Source organism: Lipomyces japonicus, assembly GCF_038497905.1.
Source record: "Lipomyces japonicus strain CBS 7319 unplaced genomic scaffold V1514scaffold_6, whole genome shotgun sequence".
NCBI classification, from domain to species: Eukaryota; Fungi; Ascomycota; class Lipomycetes; order Lipomycetales; family Lipomycetaceae; genus Lipomyces; species Lipomyces japonicus.
In genome coordinates, this window is record NW_027117818.1 from 1 (window position 1) to 17,433 (window position 17,433).

General features: G+C 41.9%; 9 protein-coding genes across 9 annotated transcripts; 5 read left to right on the forward strand and 4 right to left on the reverse strand.

Annotated features, from left to right (window-relative positions):
- Positions 1-835: 835 nt before the first annotated feature.
- On the reverse strand, positions 836-3,080 carry V1514DRAFT_325751 (P-loop containing nucleoside triphosphate hydrolase protein). Its single transcript, XM_066926674.1, has 3 exons — positions 2,910-3,080; positions 1,049-2,835; positions 836-974 (listed from the first exon to the last, which is right to left on the reverse strand). The coding sequence occupies exons 1-3, from the start codon at positions 2,988-2,990 to the stop codon at positions 926-928; spliced, it is 1,917 nt and encodes a 638-aa protein (XP_066785086.1). The 5' UTR covers positions 2,991-3,080; the 3' UTR covers positions 836-925.
- A 212-nt stretch (positions 3,081-3,292) lies between these two features.
- V1514DRAFT_289554 (uncharacterized protein) lies at positions 3,293-4,994 on the forward strand. Its single transcript, XM_066925278.1, has 2 exons — positions 3,293-3,485; positions 3,543-4,994. Exon 2 carries the CDS (start codon positions 3,644-3,646, stop codon positions 4,733-4,735), a length of 1,092 nt encoding a protein of 363 aa, XP_066785087.1. The 5' UTR covers positions 3,293-3,485; positions 3,543-3,643; the 3' UTR covers positions 4,736-4,994.
- Positions 4,995-5,069: 75 nt separating this feature from the next.
- Positions 5,070-6,777, reverse strand: V1514DRAFT_276680 (uncharacterized protein; the record flags this gene model as incomplete). Its single annotated transcript, XM_066924932.1, has 3 exons — positions 5,070-6,392; positions 6,462-6,586; positions 6,660-6,777. 3 exons carry the CDS (start codon positions 6,775-6,777, stop codon positions 5,070-5,072), a joined length of 1,566 nt encoding a protein of 521 aa, XP_066785088.1.
- Positions 6,778-7,700: 923 nt separating this feature from the next.
- On the forward strand, positions 7,701-10,551 carry V1514DRAFT_350437 (uncharacterized protein). Its single transcript, XM_066929412.1, has 5 exons — positions 7,701-8,997; positions 9,057-9,236; positions 9,288-9,681; positions 9,744-9,964; positions 10,038-10,551. The coding sequence occupies exons 1-5, from the start codon at positions 8,103-8,105 to the stop codon at positions 10,406-10,408; spliced, it is 2,061 nt and encodes a 686-aa protein (XP_066785089.1). The 5' UTR covers positions 7,701-8,102; the 3' UTR covers positions 10,409-10,551.
- A 595-nt stretch (positions 10,552-11,146) lies between these two features.
- On the forward strand, positions 11,147-13,512 carry V1514DRAFT_325757 (Alpha/Beta hydrolase protein; the record flags this gene model as incomplete). The annotated part of the gene is made up of 12 exons (XM_066926675.1): positions 11,147-11,332; positions 11,407-11,544; positions 11,623-11,655; positions 11,713-11,771; positions 11,851-11,920; positions 12,007-12,060; positions 12,127-12,241; positions 12,293-12,312; positions 12,377-12,442; positions 12,536-12,863; positions 12,926-13,031; positions 13,097-13,512. Coding segments are annotated over 12 exons (1,490 nt in total), but the record flags the coding sequence as incomplete, so codon positions are not given.
- V1514DRAFT_318132 (Prefoldin, subunit 3) lies at positions 13,460-14,348 on the reverse strand (the record flags this gene model as incomplete). The annotated part of the gene is made up of 6 exons (XM_066925870.1): positions 13,460-13,513; positions 13,590-13,739; positions 13,808-13,906; positions 13,977-14,088; positions 14,145-14,264; positions 14,326-14,348. The coding sequence occupies 6 exons, from the start codon at positions 14,346-14,348 to the stop codon at positions 13,460-13,462; spliced, it is 558 nt and encodes a 185-aa protein (XP_066785091.1).
- A 211-nt stretch (positions 14,349-14,559) lies between these two features.
- Positions 14,560-15,750, forward strand: V1514DRAFT_318133 (uncharacterized protein; the record flags this gene model as incomplete). The annotated part of the gene is made up of 1 exon (XM_066925871.1): positions 14,560-15,750. One exon carries the CDS (start codon positions 14,560-14,562, stop codon positions 15,748-15,750), a length of 1,191 nt encoding a protein of 396 aa, XP_066785092.1.
- Positions 15,510-16,509, forward strand: V1514DRAFT_189326 (uncharacterized protein). The gene has a single exon (XM_066924623.1). The coding sequence runs from the start codon at positions 15,806-15,808 to the stop codon at positions 16,460-16,462; it is 657 nt and encodes a 218-aa protein (XP_066785093.1). The 5' UTR covers positions 15,510-15,805; the 3' UTR covers positions 16,463-16,509.
- Positions 16,510-16,555: 46 nt separating this feature from the next.
- Positions 16,556-17,426, reverse strand: V1514DRAFT_340970 (uncharacterized protein; the record flags this gene model as incomplete). The annotated part of the gene is made up of 2 exons (XM_066929043.1): positions 16,556-17,305; positions 17,379-17,426. The coding sequence occupies 2 exons, from the start codon at positions 17,424-17,426 to the stop codon at positions 16,556-16,558; spliced, it is 798 nt and encodes a 265-aa protein (XP_066785094.1).
- Positions 17,427-17,433: the final 7 nt, after the last annotated feature.

Genomic DNA, 17,433 nt, shown 5'->3' on the forward strand with positions numbered 1-17,433 from the left:
AAAAACACAAATTGTCTTAAATAAAAAATCACACGTTTGTTACTTTACTGCCAAATTTTCTTTCAATGTCCCATTTTACGTCTTTTTTTTTTTTTTTTTTTTTTTTTTTTTTGGCTTTGATTATCTGTTTGGCATTAGCTAACTTGAACACTAGATATTGACGGCGCCACTGAGCCAATCTTATACGACCTGGTTGCGAACATCACTCACGAATCAGTATTCACACCTCAGGGAGAAGAACGACACGTGTATCGAGTCCAGGTGAGGAATAAATGCAAAGACGAATGGAAACAAATTCAAGATTTATATGTTGAAGACATTAGAAGAGAAATGCTTTTTCTTGGCGAATCATATATTCAAATCTGGGAACGACGGAAAAATTAGAAAAAATATTAATGTGTATTCATATTTTTTTTTTTTTGTATATTACTACGAGTGTATATATATAGTACGAAACAAAAATAATTCAAAAAAAAAACCTTACAAATTAAGAATATATCTAGATCAGGGGATTGGGCAACATGCGAAAGGGTAAACCTTGTAATTGAGAAGAAAAAAAACTTTTCAAAAAACAAAAGAATTTACCCAAGCTATTTTTGCACAATCAAACGGATCAGACCTACATGCCTAACTTAAAACCGTGCACAATGGTTCTCGCATTTGTAAATGCTTGTCCCCAAAATTTGGTCAAGTTAAAGACAAAAGATGTTCGCTCTAGCAAGGCAATATGACATGACACGTATGAGTAATGAGCATGCATGCATCAAACCTTGCAACAATAATTATAAAAGAATAAATTGCACAATTTACATATTCCAAAGTGGAATTTCCAGAATCACCATAGCTGTATTCAACTAGAATAAAGTAAATAACATCAAAAAAAAATTAATCTCGGGATATGAACAGAAAACAGAACAAAAGCAATTTACTGAATTGCCTTTCGCGTCACAAACTTTGCTTGTGCAGCTTCATGTCTAAAAGATAAAAAAAAAACCAAAGTCAGCTAACAAACCATACCATTCCTAGAAACCATAAAATTCAAAAATACCTTTTCAATTCATCTGGCACCTTACTTAACGTGCTTTCAGATAGCATCTGCTTGAGACTATAAAACGTATCTTGATCATCGTTAGACAAAAATGTTATAGCCACTCCTGATTTACCGGCACGGCCAGTTCGACCAATTCGATGAGTATAATCCTCAATATTTTTTGCCATCTGAAAATTCAATACAAGACTAACATCTGGCACGTCAATACCACGGCCTGCCAGATCCGTCGCCACCAAGGCATCAGCTTCTCCATCTCGTAACTGTTGCAACGCAAGTTCACGTTGTTCTTGCGATTTACCACCATGGAGAATCACGGCCTTCCAACCTAGTCGGTTTAATTCACGAGCCACCATGTCACAGTTTTTCTTGACGTTGACAAACACGATAACTGGGGCAGTAAAATCGCCAGAGTTGAGAATTTCACCCATGCGACGTTTCCGCTTCTCATCGCCTGAAACGAATTCCACGCGCTGTTCAACCGTGGCAACCGCCTGGCCTGCGTTTCCGATAATCACGGTCGCTGGTCGCCTAAGATACTGGCGTGCTATTCGTTCAATTGCAGGTGGCATTGTAGCGGTATACATCATCGTCTGTCGGTATCGGTCCTTTCCGCCCAAATATTTTAGCATGAGTTGCGAATTTTCAGCTTCCTCGTTATCTGGCTTGACATTAGTAACGGGAAGTGCATCAAGGATTTTATTAACCTGTTCCTCAAACCCCATATCAATCATGCGATCTGCTTCATCCATAATCACGTAACAACATTGACCAAGAACCAATATTCTTCGTTCAATACAATCAACCAGTCTTCCTGGGGTTGCAATAACAATTTCAGCACCTTCCTGAAGATTTAATGACTGCTCGCCTATAGTGTGCCCTCCCACAATGGAAACACATCGAAATCCAAGCCTACTGGCAAATTTCTTGGTCTCTTGCTCAATCTGTTGTGCTAATTCACGAGTTGGAGCAAGAATAATAGCATATGGACCATCAGCTTTGGTAACTTCTGTCAGCGTTGGCATTTCAATAATATAAGAAAGAAGCGGAAGAACAAACGACGCTGTCTTGCCACTTCCAGTCTCGGCCACACCAATCACGTCCCTGCATGATAGCGCAATCGGTATCGCCGCACGCTGAATAGCAGACGGTTCCTTATATCCGACTTCTTTAATCGTAGCAAGAATTTCTGGTGGCAATCCCGATTCTTGCCATGACCGCATCGGATTAGGAACTGAGCCACCCTTTGTCGAAATGTTAAAATCCTCTTTAAAAATTCTCCAATCGCGTTCTTTCATGCCCGATAGAGGTTTTTCGCTCCAATGAACATTATCGACGTCGGTCAAGGTTTTCCTTTTAATGCCATTTAGTTCATCAACTCGTCTCCTATTTTCCTCAATCTGTGATCTAGGAACAGTATCCACGTATGCTGATAAATTACTAAGAGACGTGTCCTCACCAGCATCCCAATCAAACACAAATTTCTTATCAGAATTTATTCTTCGTTTCTTTTTTTGTCGATTGTTGTCAGTAATTCCCATGTAGCGTTCTTCCAACAACTTCGCCTCTGGATTAATAGATGGTTCAGAAACTTTTGGCTTCTGATTCTTATAACTGCTATTAGTATGACCTCCATTCCGACTATTTCCCAATCGTTCCCTTTCTTGTGGTTTCGAAGACAAGTCGGTCTTGCTCGCATGATCAAGTTGGGCTTGCTTAATCTTTTTTTCTTCAATAAGCTTTTGCAAAGCAAGAGCTTCTCGTTCTTTTCTTGATAAAAACTTGGGCTGAGTAAAAATAAAACTATTAGTTTGCTTATTTTTTTAAAGCAGAAGGGCAAAAAAAAAAAATTTTTTTTTACTTTACTGGTCAAAGCTTCATTTTTCTTCTTCTTTTCCAAGATTTCTTCAATAGAGAGAGGTGTACGTCGAACCTCTGACATCTTTTAAACCAGGTTATTTGATTTTGACGCTTAATGACCTATTTAATGATAAAGGAAATAAGTTTTTGTGGCATTTAAAACTGATGATCCGGAATCAAGTTGAAAGTGAAAGGCCGAAATAAATTTTATAAGCGTGCTAACCCTAAGCTGCGTTGTCCTGGAAACTCACTGCCGAAGTAAAACCTTATATTTTATTTATTTATTTATTTACATATTACCGAATCTGGCTGGTTCTTCACAGCAAAGATATTACAGGCAGATGCGCTGATCTTTAAAGCTCAATGAATTTGTTCCAGTCTATATGACCCGACTCTAGTCCATACATTTCTTTCTTTCCTTTCTTTCTTTTTTTCCCTCCATCTTCATTTCTATTCCTTTAATTTAAGGACGCTCCTGGTGAGCTTTTTATTGCTTATTTTTTTAAATTTACAAATAAATAACTGCAGCTGGTCTGTATTATTTATTTAATTCGCTTCTAAACAAAAGCTTTTTTTGGTAAGTTGACGATAGCGTTAAATATCTGATTTTTTATTGTCTAATTGATTTATCTAGTGCGCTGGCCGCCTATTCAACATAATTTTTTTTTCATTTCAATAAATAAAAATATATAAGACAAAGAAAAAATAGCATTACCAAAGTGTCTAGAGAGTAATATGGATAACAGCCGGTCTGAAATTTATATTGCCCCTCCAACTCAAGTTAATGTTTTACCAAGTTTGGCTTACGACAGTTCGCCCAACTTAAATTATTCGGATTCTGAGTCAGATTTAGCGTTTGCAGTTTCGGACCATTTTTATAATTACTCATTAAGTGCGAAGACGTGGAGCCAAAAAGAGGATATAGTCGGATTGAGACCAAATCCAGCTTATCCTGCATTCACTTCAAAACCTGTTCAGCAACAACCATTTTTTGACTCGGGTATTTACCTTGGTTCAGGCTCGGCATCATTTTTTGCTGAGTCCAGTCCTGAAACTAATGACATTTTTCGGCTTCCATTACAGTCTATAGCCGATGCATCTTCCCCGTTGTTGTCACACTCTCCAGTTAAATCAGAAATTTCATCATTAGATTATTCAGATTATCAACAAGATTTGTATGCAGAATTTCGGGCAATTCCCAGTCATACTTTAATTTCACCGTATGTCGACTTGCAGCCAAGTTTGCCTTCCTCTGTGTATAAAAAACCTCACCTTCATTCACTAAGTTCAGAAAGCGAATATGATGCTACTTATTCATCGGATGCTCTGTCTTCTGAATTGTCGTCCTTTGATGACGGAACAGATTTTTCGTCTCCCGAACTTACCTCTAATGCATTCCCGTCTCCCAAGCCAAAACAAAATTGGTCCACCTCTTGGCAGCCAATATTGACTTCAGATCCGGTAACGAATAAGAAAAAAATTTTGCCCTTGGAAGAAGATTTGGGTAAATTGCCGAGCAGCACGCTAGATAAGTATGTCATTGAGCCATCTGAATCTAATAAGAAGTACGTGTGTGCATTCCAAGAATGTGGTAAAACATTTGGAAGAAGATACAACATCAGAACTCATATTCAAACTCATTTGTCAGATCGGCCGCATCCGTGTTCAAAATGTGGCAGCAGATTTGTTCGCCAGCATGATCTTCGCCGGCATGAAAGAATTCATGACATTGACAAGCCATTTTTGTGTCCATGTGGGAAATCTTTTGCTAGACACGATGCTATGGCTCGTCATCAGCAAAGAAAAATTTGCTCTGGTGTAAGTTAAAATGTGCGAATGCCATAAATGATAAAGTTGGGAAAACATCTTTTTGGAATGTTCAACGGAAATGGTGGTGGCGTTTGTAAAGTGATTTTGAATATTGGTTTGGCGTGTTGATGTGTTTGTTTTCTGAATCTGTGGTTCTTGATTTTTGGTTATTAGGTTGAGAGCATTTTTATTATATTTTTTTGTATATTTTTTTTAGTTTTTGGATCAAATTGGGTTGTTCTATGTCCGTGTAAGTATTTGATTTCAAATGCAGTACTTTTTTTGCCAAAATCTATGATACAAACAAAATGCTACCCATGACTTCACTCCTATTACCCCCTTGAAACACCGCCTAAAAATCTGCATACCCTGCATATTGTTTACGGTATGCTTCCAAATCAGCAAACTCCTTCTGCACAGACTTCAGAATTTTAAATTTACGGCACTGAGCAGCCTTTGTAAGCAACAACTTCAAATTATTAAATATCCAAGGAAAAGTTTTCTTGTTGTCTATGAAAAACTTCAATGCTTCGTCAAATCGTTCACCTCGGCTTAAAATGTTTAGCATGATCTTTGCTGCTGTATAGTCTGACTTCCGCATTACCTTCGTGCTGAATGATGAATAAGCCGGCGTGGTCTTCCATGCCTCCCGTTCGCGATAAACTTCTTTGGCAAACTCGACGTCCCGAACCGCGTACGCAGCTTGCAAAGCAGTATGGTATATATAATGATTCCTAAATACTTTTCTGTTAAACTGCGGGTCCGTCTTGACAATAGAATCATCATGTTTTGTTGATTTCTTCTTGACGCTTATTTTTTTTTTGCTGGATCTAACTGGAGTACTGAATGCGCAATCAGATAATCCGATTTCACTCAAGTTCAATTCTGATGTGGTTACTTCTGCAAATCTAGATCTGAATTCGCCGTAATGTTCATGATTCACAGCAACTTGTAAGTAGTTATTAACCAACTTCTCATTAATCAGTTTTGGCTTTTCCATTACCAAAAACTTCATAACTGCTCGTGATTCTTCAATAATCTCTTCCACAGATTTTAACACCGCAGGCGGCAAAAAAGGAGGTATTTTTTTAATATTTTTGGCTAATTCAATTCCACCGGCAGGCAATAAATGACGCTTAACAGGGTCTGGTAACTGACTTCCTATGTCAACATTTGAAGACTCTGCGCCCTGTTGATTTACAGAGTATGCTCTCATGAGAATACCGAACATTATTGAATCCGGGTATTCAGTTTCGTTTAAACACAACTTTGTGATAACTGCTCTGCAGTAACTGTGATTGCCCGAATACGCGCATATTGATAAAATAAGAGCGATCGTGGGAGTCGTGATCTTGCCACCAAGCTCAATTGCTTGTCGGAGATAGTCCCAAGCGTGAAATTGGTAATCCGTTCGTTTGGCACATGCATATGCAAGTGCCTCAAGAGCGACCGCGCTTGGTTCGATTGGATTTATAGGTCGACTGGTCATCTCACGGTACAAATCTATCGCTTTTTCGGTCTCACTTAAATCACCACAGGCCTTGATCATGGTCACGTAAATTTTTTCGTTGGGTTGATTTTGTACGGATTGAAATTTGAGAAGATCGAATATTTTAAATAATTCAAGAGTATGCTTAGTTTTCACGCAAATTTTAATCATTAACCCATAGTGATCCTTGAATATTTGTTAGTTCTCACTCTTAATTCTTAAATCTTTTTTAAATAAATAAAAATTATAAAATACCAGAGTTAATTGAATTTGATTGTTTCGAATTTCAGCCATCACTTTTGAAAGTAAGTCAAAGTCGCCTAACTTATAACTTAATCTTAGCAAATGGGCGTATGTATGAGATCCCGGGCTTATGTTCTCTATTATATTGAAACGTCAGCAAACCAGTTTTCAAGCCAAAGTAAATGACAAATTTATATAAAATCCACTTACGTGACTTCATATGAGCAACAAGGTTAGTCACGGTCTCTCGATCACCGGAGTCTGCATGAGCGATAATAAATGTATCATAGAGCTGCAAGTCTAGCTTGATTTTAGACTGATCCAGCATTTGAAATAATAATGCCGAATTGCGCACGCGGTCTTGATATGACATTTCATTAATAAACTTGGAAATGTCCCAGAGTTTTAACCCGCCAAATCCTCCATGCAAACTTAACAAGTTGAGAATCTGAGCCCAATCCGGGGTCTTCTTGCTGAGTACTTCTAACGCAGTAGACGTGTTAAGCCGTTGCGCAATCGATGCCGGCATAGATATCTGTGGTTTTAATTGGGGCAAAAACAAGCTTTCCAAGTCCAATTTGGGAAATAGACCTTCATATGCCTCATCTAATTGATCCTGAGAAAAAGATGACTCAAGCTATGAAATAAACGTCAGCATATTCTTTTGCACCTAAAACATAATTTAAAAAAACACGTACCACTGGTGTAACCTGCTCTTCGGGTATGTAGGGCACTTGAGGCGAATAAAATGATTGCTTGGCCACTTGACGATAATTATCTAGCGATGAGTTGGACGACACCGAAACAGCCTCCCTTTGATTTTGAATTTGAGAAAACCTTCGGAATGTATATTTTATCTGACATGTTTGCTGTTTTTGCAAAAATAATTCCGGATCAATACCACTAACCGTCACTCGAAAATTCAACCAAGGCAAGCGAGGCATTGTGGCCAGCGCAGCTGACGATGTCCTGCTACCACGACTCAGCATGCGTGACATTTCCGACGAGAACAAAAGACTTCCTATGAATTCCTTCCACCTGTCACGGCTTTAATAATAAATTTTCCTTATGGGTTTCTTGTATATCTTCAAGGCGAAAGATGTAACCAAAACAGATTTTTCCATGTCCCAACTCACAAACAAAAGTTGCGCATCACAATTAAGTCACATATGGGTAAGGGTTTTCTACTTTATTTAGGCCATTTTGCTTCATTCCAGCATTTCTTCTTTTTCCTTTGGTTAAGTATTTTAATAGCATTTCATATATTCGCTCTTGCAAATCGGTCGATAAATAACTCTACGGACAAGGGAGTTTTTCATAAATACTCGTTTTACGATCGATTATTTTATTTTTCGCCAAATAGATTCCGATTTAGCTTTTTCCTTCCTACTGCACCGCCCACTTCTTTCGTCCACAAAGGATATCCAACGTTGTCATTTCGACTTCGTTCTATTATCGTATCCTAAGCTGCCATCGACCAAGTTCGTTTGTTTTTCCTTAACTCCATCCAGTTCGAGCCCATCTATTTTTGTATTATATTCGACATCTCATCCCAACCACTGACCGTGTCCACTGTCTTGATTTTTTTTTTTTTCCGATAAGCTTACTGCCATATCAACCAAGTCGTGTTTAAGACTCCATTCCATTTTTAAAATGTCTGAGAATCAAGACCACCAAGATTATCAGCAGTCTCAAGTTGGTTTTCAGCAGCAAGATCCTCAGCAGGCAACTGAATCGAAGCCTCGGGAGGAACCACAAAAGGATTCTACACCAGAGCCCCAACAGGAACCTCAGCAGGAACCTCAGCAGGAACCTCAGCAGGAACCTCAGCAGGAATCTAAGCTCGAGTTACAGCAAGAACCCCAACGAGACTATACTCCAGAGCCACAGCAAGCATCTCAGTCAGAGCCCGCCCCGGTATCCGTTGCTTTAACCATAGAATCCATTCTCGGAATGATCCCATCTTTGAATCCCAAACCAAATACTAATAGCAATAACAATACGACTGACGCCGCTCAGGGTTCTTCTTTAATTCATGCTGCTGAACAATCCCAGATTTCAGACGGAAACGAGTCGCCGTCACCAGAAAATGCCGTTCAGCCATTCTTCGTTGATGAGTCGACTAGTCATGTCCTTGAATCCGCTGACGCAGCTGACACCCCTGAATACGAACCCGATCAACCTGCCACTCCTAATTCATCTGAGAAGGCTGCTGCTATCAGCGGTTCTCGTGAAGTTCGACTGCCACAGTACGATGACTCTGCACCCGGAGGTGGCGATCCGCTGGCATATGCACCAGCTGCTGGTAATGCTAGTGCTGAGTCGGTTGGGTTCATTGTGGACGAAAATCCATCATATGGTGGCTTTACTGGTACTACTGGTGATCAAACTATTGGTGTCGAGTATGGTTCAGAACCTACTTCTTTGTTAGAAGCTCCATTTACACAGTCTGAGGAAGACGCTTATCATCAATTTTTGGTAGAAGAGTCACAGAATGTGACAAGTGGCGACTGGGAACGATTTCCTGTCGGGTCGCGAATGTTTATTGGTAAGATAATAATCTAATGAACTGGCGACTGTAATTATTGACAGACATACTTTATTTAGGAAACTTACCTACGGAAAAAGTTTCAAAGCGAATTATTTATCGATTATTTTCATCGTACGGACCTATTGGACAAATTTCATTAAAGCAAGCGTATGGATTTGTTCAATTTTTAAGAGCTGAAGATTGCTCAAAGGCAATTGATGCCAAGCAAGGGACCTCGATTTACAATCGCAAGATGCGTAAGTTGAAACAAGAAAATAATAATGAATTTTTTCTAATGTTTCTTTTAGATTTGGAGATATCTCGACCTCAAGGCCAAAAGAAAGACAAGGGCGATAAATCAAACCGTCGATCGTTGTCTCCTGATTCTCGTGGCCGAAGAGGACGTGGAGGCAGGGATTCCGGAAGGGATTCCGGAAGGGATTCTGGTAGGGACGGTCGCAGTGGCGGCGGGGGGTATTTTAGTCATGCTGAAGAACACGATAAGCGAGGTGGTGGGTACGGCCGCAGAGGTGTGTCACCGGGCTGGGGTGGTCGTGGTGATGATCGAAGTTACCGAGAACGATCCCCTGTCGGCCGCCGGCACCGGTCCCCATCGTTAGGTGAAGAGTTTTTGTTACCAAGACGACGACCGGATGAAATTCCTGAGTGCCAAGTTTTTGTTACTGATACCAGAGTTGATCGGTATGTTTTGCAGTCTATCTTTAAGTATTAGTTGCTGACCTTTTTTTAAAAAAAAATTATAGAAATTTTGCTTACTACGTGCGCAAGGTTTTTGAAGATAGGTACATCAAGGTCGACGTCATGGATCTTTCGCCTCGCGTATCGCAGGCATCCGTGATCCGACAAATCGTGATTGAGGGAGCCATCAGTGCGGTCTTTCTGGATTCGTACCTGCAATCGCAAACAAAAGTGTCTTTGCAAGTTTTTGATAAAGTTGCTGGATCACATAATGTTAAATTTGAAGGTAAATAGCTCCGATTGTTTTTTCAATTTTTTAAATGTTAATTTATGAATGACTAATTAAAAAAAAATTACAGAGTATAATGCGATTGACGTTGCCACGGCTGCCGAGATCGTCGCCAGAAAGAAGCAGGTCATAACTGCTGCTAGCTATGCTGCCTCTGCTCCTTCATATGGTGGCTATGGTCAGTCGGCGTATGGCCAGCCTGGGCGGGTACCTCCAGTAATTCATCAACCCCCTCCGCCATCTTTGCCGCAGCATCATGCTCAATATCCTCCTCATCATGTGGCAAGTGCTCCAGCTCCAATTCCTGTTCAACAAGCTGCAGGTGCAGCGTCTACTCAGGGTTTGCTTGCCAGTTTGGGCAACTTGGATCCGGCCGCGTTGCAAACCGTGATTGCGGCTTTACAACAGCAACAGCATCAGCACCATCCACAGTATCGATAAGTGGGGGAGAGGCGAAATGGTTTCGAATGAATGAATTTTTTTTTTTTTGTTTCTCTTCGCTTGGCTTTTGTTTGTCTCTATTTGTAAATTATTTGTTTATTTAGTACTAAATTTATTTGTTATTTATTGCAGGCTACAGGTGCAGTTAAGTAAATGAAATTTATATTACGCGAGTAAAGTGGCTCGGTTTTTACATTTCGATATTTCGCTTCATTGAAGGTAAATCGGTTTCCGTTTGGTTATGTGGAATGAAATACGCATCGTTCGGTTTTTTAAATTAGTACTGGGCCACGTTTGATGAAGCTATAAAGACATGTAGTTTGCAACGGTATATGAACTGCCACGAAGTAAAGAATGTGGTCTTAATGCTTACAGTCTGTAAAGTGTTTCATTTTATGATTAAACGTCTTGTAAATGGTCGTTCCCGCTGATTGAAGCCATATGAGCTTGGCGCTATAGCTCAAACCTTAACCGGAATAAAACGATATTTATATTACTTTCTTTGCTGCTTTCGGTGGTCATGACCGAAATAATGAAAATGTATTACTAATGCTGTTTGTCGTCATGGCACCTTTATTCTTCAACTTTTGCTTGATAATGCAGAAGTAGTAAAAGGCGTGGTAAACTTCGGCAATTGTAAATTCAAAAGACCTTTTTAATTGACTTTTAATTGAATTAGACCTCAAATTAGATAATGATGAAGACTAATAAAAATTATGATAAATTCAAATTTGCTAATAATGCATTGCACGGCTGCTGTACGCACGTTCCGTTTGCGGCCCTCCCCTGAAAATGGAAATTGCCCCGGATGGCTACATCAGCCCAAAAGAACAAACGTCAAAACCCATCGGACAAGACCACATCGGAGTAGAGAAGTTGTTTTATCTATGACGGCTGAAATTATTGATAGATATCATGTTCGAGGTAAGAAAATTAATTATTATGCCTGACAGGTCTGTCCTCCATAGTCAAGACTAAAGCGTTACTCTACTTTATAGGCTTGAACGTGCTGGAATATGAATTCACAGTACCGCTGGATTACAGCCAAGAAACTAGTGACACAATAAAGATATTTGCCAGACGAGTTGTTCCCTATGATGAGGCAGAAGATCCAGAAGCGAACAAACGACCGTATAGTATGGGATGCGTTTTCTTATAAGGTTTATATATGGCTTTACTTCAGCAAACGAGTCTCACCAGATTTTTTGTTATAGTTGTCTATCTTCAAGGTGGTCCGGGTTTTGAATGTAAGCGGGTTCTAGTTATACGAATTGGATTGTTGTTTTTTACTGATTTGAAAAAAGGTGATCCTCCATTATCAAAATCTGGACGGACAAAAGAATTTTTAGATCATGGATATCAGGTACTTGTCTAAACCATTTTGTGAAACTTTTATAAATGAGGTCTTATGAGAACGCATCTAACGTGGGATTATACTAAAGGTGTTATACCTTGATCAGCGTGGAACCGGGTTTAGCACGCCGATTTCATGGTTCACGTTAAAGTCAAAAGGTATAACTAAATTATGTGAATCTCCGCATTTTTGATAGCGATGTTTTTTTTTTTTTTTTTTTTTTTTTGGTGCCTAATTGGTTTAGAATCCGATGAGGCAAAAGCAGAATATCTTTCATTGTTCAGAGCAGATAATATTGGTAAGAGCTTATAATGGTAAATTAATTAAAAAAAAGAAAGAATGTGAGTTAATATTATTTTTTTAGTCCGAGATGCGGAAGAAATTCGAAAAATTTTAACAAAGGATTCTGCTGATCAGCGATGGTCATTGGTGGGACAATCCTTTGGTGGATTTTGCGCAGTCACGTATTTGTCATTTTAGTAAGTGCAAAAGATTTTATTTGTTTCTGCAAAAGGTGTTAATGGTTTTAGTCCGACAAGTTTAAAAGATGGTAATGTGAAATGGTCAAGATTGAAAAAGGTTTTCATCATTTAACAACAATATTTTTTTTATAGTTTTAATTACCGGTGGTGTGCCTCCATTAACTAATAATCCAGACCCAGTTTATCGGGCATTATATGGTTAGTTTGATCTTGATAAATATATATATATATATTATATATATATGGGCATGGGTATGGGAATAGAGCTAATGAGAGAAAAAAAAATTATAGGTAAATTAATTAAGCGCAATAAGGCATATTATGCCAAATTTCCAAATGATCTTGTCAAGGTTCGAAGCATCGTGGCATTCCTAGCTAAAAACAATGTAACTTTGCCTAATGGTGGTAATTTATCTGTGGCTCGATTTCAAGCGCTGGGTATTGATTTTGGAAGATCTGGAGGTCTTGATGCGATCCATCAACTTGTGACCAAGACGCACCATGACTTGCAACAATTCGGTGAGATCACGTTTAACACCAAGACGCGATTGGAACAGGCACATGGATTTGATACGAATATTTTGTATGCGTGCGTGCATGAAGCAATTTACTGCCAAGGGTGAGTGAACAAGCACATTCAAAGACAGATAAAAGTTTTGGTTTGCTAACGAACCAATTTAGGGAGGCGAGTAATTGGTCAGCGGAGAGGTTGCTTGCAGACCATGCCGACGTGTTTAGATATGATGAGTCGAACGAGCAAAAACCTGTTTATTTTACAGGCGAGATGGTGCGTAACGTTTTTGGGTACTCTATAACAACCAGATGGTATGATATTGGCTAACCAGGATGCAGATTTTTAAAAGCATGTTTGACGATTTTGTGGAGTTGAGACCTTTAAAACAAGTTGCCGAATTGCTTGCACTTAAGCGAAACTGGCCGGCCTTGTATGACGTGGACACGTTAAATTCGAACCAGCGAGTGCGAGTAGCAGCGCTATCGTATTTCAATGACCCTTACGTTGACGTGACATTGTCCGAACAGACGGCGGCTGAAATTGGTAATAGTCGGTTGTGGGTCACGAGCGAGTTTTTGCATAACGGGATCGGCGTGAATCCGTCGCGCGTGTTGGGTGAGCTGTTTAATCTGCTGGAGAATGAGGTTGAATAATAGAGGTTTTCGTGGTATTATAAACATATTTTTATTTTTTTTTATTTTTTACGATGCATTCTCTTTCTCTTCCCTTCGTTTTTGAACGTCCCAGTTAAATACCTAAAAAAAAAAAAAAAAAAAAGATAAAAGATTAGAAAAATAATGTGCAACAAAAGTAGTCGTATGTAAGTCTTACCCTGGCAGTGTTAACCTCAACCGTGGTTATATTCTCCCGAAGAAATTCTAAATCATCGTCGCATGTTTGAAGTGATTCCTTTGCGGATCGTAGTTTAGACACCAGCAAGTCGGTTGCCTCTGTGATGGGATATTCTAGCATGACATTTGCCTGTTGCATGTACATATTTTAGATTCAAAACAAAAAAAAAAAAAAAAAAGGGTTGAAAATATACATACGCCTAGCCAGAGATAGACGGTTTGTGAAGGCTTGACTTCAGCCTTGGCGTACAGCGTGTCATTAAGTTCAAACGTGGTCGTGATTGATTCGTTCGAGCCCTGAGCAATGAGCAAAAAGATAAATAATTAGATATTGAAAAAAAAAATTGAAGGAACAATGGGCACATGCTGATTTGGAAGACAAGAACAGGACCGCGTTAAGAGTGTTTTGAATATCAGGGATCTTTTCTCGCAGTCCGGCTGCACGCCTGAGCGTACTCATTTCCATATATTTGTATTTACTAGTGCATCTAATTAGAAAAAAAAACCTTATCATCAGGTATATGATGTGACGTGCCTTAGCATTTCCTGAAATGACTGTAAAATGGGTTCGACCTGTTCTCTAGACTTGACGTAGTCGTCAACTACATCGACAAATGGCGCCTGCGGTATACCTCGCGGGTTGACATAGCCGCCGCTGTGCACAAAGTTAGTAACTAATTGGTTATCATAAAAAGAAAGCCATTAGTTTTACGTACGTTGTTGAAGATACAGATGCCATGTGAATTTAGAATGATGGATCAATATATGTATGAGATTATAACTGAATGATTTCGAAGCCCGTGGGACATGTTTATGTAATCTTATGGTTCTTCGGGGACGCGAGAAAAAAGGTAAAATGGACTCGACAGTTTAGCGCGAGCAAAATTTATCTCCCACTTATTACAGTAGAGTACGGTACGGTACGTACAAATAACAATCACAAGCAAATGATGGCTTCTACATTCACAGCTCGAACTAGAGCGACCAACAGCGTACGACAATGGTATAGCACAGCGTCAACAGCAAAGCAGACGGATGCGCAGTCAACGTCAGTGGTGGCCCGGTTTGTGCCGATGTGGACCACGACGCCAACCAGCGAGGGCAACCTGGGCAAGGAATTGACTCAATTGAAACGGTCAGGCGCGATTTCTGCCGCCCAGGCGTACCCGGTGATTGTATGGCAACAATGGGTCAGTCAGCCAGATGCAGACCCAGCGGCTCTCAACCTGGAACCAAACAAGCACATCCCCGCATCTTCTTGGTCGCCATTGGGAGTGATCAAGCATGTAGCGACCAATTGGAACACTCGGCTCGCTATCTTGAACCGCGTCGGTGCCAAACGCAGCTGGTTTCACAATTTTGTCGCTGGCGTGGTGGCCAACGATGTGTACCATAACCCAGCCACCCGGGCAACGTCGTCAGCAGGCAAGAGCACAGGGAGGGTACAGGTGTACTTGCCGGGACTGGACGATCTCACCCGAGCCGAGTTTCAATTCGTGAAGCGCACCCGGTTATGGCTGTCGGCGCTGGCACTGGCCGGCCTGGCCACTCCTTGGGCCCGATACGTTGCGCCCGTGAACGCGGACGCGTTTGCGTTGCATGACGATGCTAGCTCGTCGACGAACAAACGCCGGCAGACGCTACTGATCCAAGCTCGCGTCCAATTCCTGCAGACATGGGCGTCGACACCGGCCATCTCGCGCATGCGCATGCGGTCGTCGCGCCTGACGAAGCAAGAGCTGGCTACCGTCGGCCAGGCACTCGGCCTGATTCCGTCATGGCTTCCGCTACGCCTGATTCCACACATTGTGCTTGAGCAAATAGTGGACCGGCATGAGCGATATCTGGCAGCCGACAACATTTTGATTGGCCGGTGGGGAGGCGTGTGGGCCATGACCGGACCCGAAGTCCGTGCAGCGCTGGCCGACCGCGGCGTGCCGTCTGCCGGGTCAGACTCCGGGTCAGACGTGGACGTGGACCGGGTCAGACTCTATGCGGCAATTGTGGGTCAGTCGCATCTGGGGCTGGGTCCGCTGTTCCGGGTCGCGCCGGGGCTGGTGACGGGGCCCGAGGCGGCAGCAGCCGTAAGGTTCCGCAACGAGACGTTGGTCGACGTCACCGTGCTGACCGGCAACAACTAATCCAATATAAAGACGCCCTGACTGCCGTACAGACTCAATTCGCTCACATCAATCAATGGCCAACGAACCAGACGTTACTGCACTCGCGGTTGACAAGCGCCACGAGTACGAGACCCGGCAAAAGTACGCCGGGCTGGCCAAGGGCGCGGTGGCAGGTTTTGGGGTCGGAATTGGCCTGAACCTGCTGGCCCGCAGAGCGTTGCCGGTTGCCTACAAGTCAGTCACGTTTCGCGTTGCCACGGTCACGATTCCGACTGTCGGACTGGCCAGGGCCATGGCTGAGCGCGAGCTACATCATGCCATTCTACGAGAGCGCGGCGTGTACGCGGAGGAGGCCCTGGCCGAGCAAGAAGAAACCAAGAATTTGACCGCAGGCCAGAAGCTGGCTAGAGCTGCGACCAAGCACCGGCTTTCGATTATCTTTGGTGCATGGGTGGCCACGGTTGGCGCGTCTGGCTACTGGATCACTCGCGACAAGTTGCTGACGGGCCAGCAGAAGTTGGTCCAGGTCAGGATGTACGCTCAGGGCCTCACGCTTGCGCTCATTGTTTTGGCATCGCTGGCTAGTGTTGGCCATCGTCATGACGAGCCTGCCTACGTGTTGGACCCGAAGGATCCTACGCACCACCACTACATTCACAACCCGGCGCTTCGGCGCAGCACGGTCAGCCAGGATCACTGGAAGGAAGTTTTGGACAGAGAATCAAAGTAAACTATGATTTATTCGGCAACCTACTTGTAATATAATATAATGTATAGTACGTAGTATAACTCTTAATGTCATATGAATGTGTTGGGTATACGTCTATTCACTGCCTATCGCGGCAAGTCCACAACCATCGACGCGGTACCGAATCTGGGCAAGTTTGTCCGGATCCAGGCGTTGTTCCAGTCCTGGATAGTCTCGCAGTCGGCATGACGTCCGGTACGCGTCCATATACCATTGCACCCGGCTAGGCGCGCCTAGGTCACGATCCTGTTGCAAGTACGCAAACTGGCCGACTTCACCCACCGGATCTTCCGGCCTCCATTCGCCGAACCTCGTTCTGCTGGCATTGACACTATTAGTTTTCGTGTTGGTATCGATATTGATATTAGCTGACTTCAGTGTGGCCGCAGCCATAGCTCGCGGCTTGGTATTTTCTGTTTTACTATCCTCTGCCGCCGCCGCCGCCGCCGCCGCCGCTGCAAACTCCTTCAAACACATGGCTGCAGTGCGGTAAGGCCAACGGTCATTCTTGCGGGGTATGTACAACCTGCTTGGTATAAACTCAATGTCCTCTTTCTCATTAATAGCTTTTTCCACAGCTGCTGCCTTTTCAGGTTGCGCATCATCACGACTGGCAGCCTCTTTCTGTTTCCGCTTAAACCTTGCAGTTGCCGTGCCCCATCGCCCTCCTGACTTCTTTAATTCATTACTTGCTGTTATTTCAACTGAACTATTTATTGACGGCAAGCACGTGGGCTCCAAAAACATTTCCGATGAAATCCGGCCCCGTTGTAAATTTCGCCTTGGTCCACCAACACCAATGATGGTTTCATCGTTACCCCGTCTCTTCAAAATAATTACATTATAAATTTTTTTTTAAAAAAAAACCCCGTTACTATTATGTTTGCACGTAGCATACCTTGAATGTGAAAAACCTTGTTAATCTCTTACTGTTTGTGTAAACCATGTTTGGC

Coding starts and splice junctions, on each gene's coding strand:
- V1514DRAFT_325751 (XM_066926674.1), bottom strand. CDS start 2,990: ATGTCAGAGGTTCGACGTACACCTCTCTCTATTGAAGAAATCTTGGAA. Junction 2,836..2,909: donor ATGAAGCTTTGACCAGTAAA/GTAAAAAAAAAT, acceptor ATTTTTACTCAG/CCCAAGTTTTTATCAAGAAA. Junction 975..1,048: donor GTGCCAGATGAATTGAAAAG/GTATTTTTGAAT, acceptor TTTATCTTTTAG/ACATGAAGCTGCACAAGCAA.
- V1514DRAFT_289554 (XM_066925278.1), top strand. CDS start 3,644: ATGGATAACAGCCGGTCTGAAATTTATATTGCCCCTCCAACTCAAGTT.
- V1514DRAFT_350437 (XM_066929412.1), top strand. CDS start 8,103: ATGTCTGAGAATCAAGACCACCAAGATTATCAGCAGTCTCAAGTTGGT. Junction 8,998..9,056: donor CGGGTCGCGAATGTTTATTG/GTAAGATAATAA, acceptor TACTTTATTTAG/GAAACTTACCTACGGAAAAA. Junction 9,682..9,743: donor ACTGATACCAGAGTTGATCG/GTATGTTTTGCA, acceptor AAAAAATTATAG/AAATTTTGCTTACTACGTGC.
- V1514DRAFT_189326 (XM_066924623.1), top strand. CDS start 15,806: ATGGCCAACGAACCAGACGTTACTGCACTCGCGGTTGACAAGCGCCAC.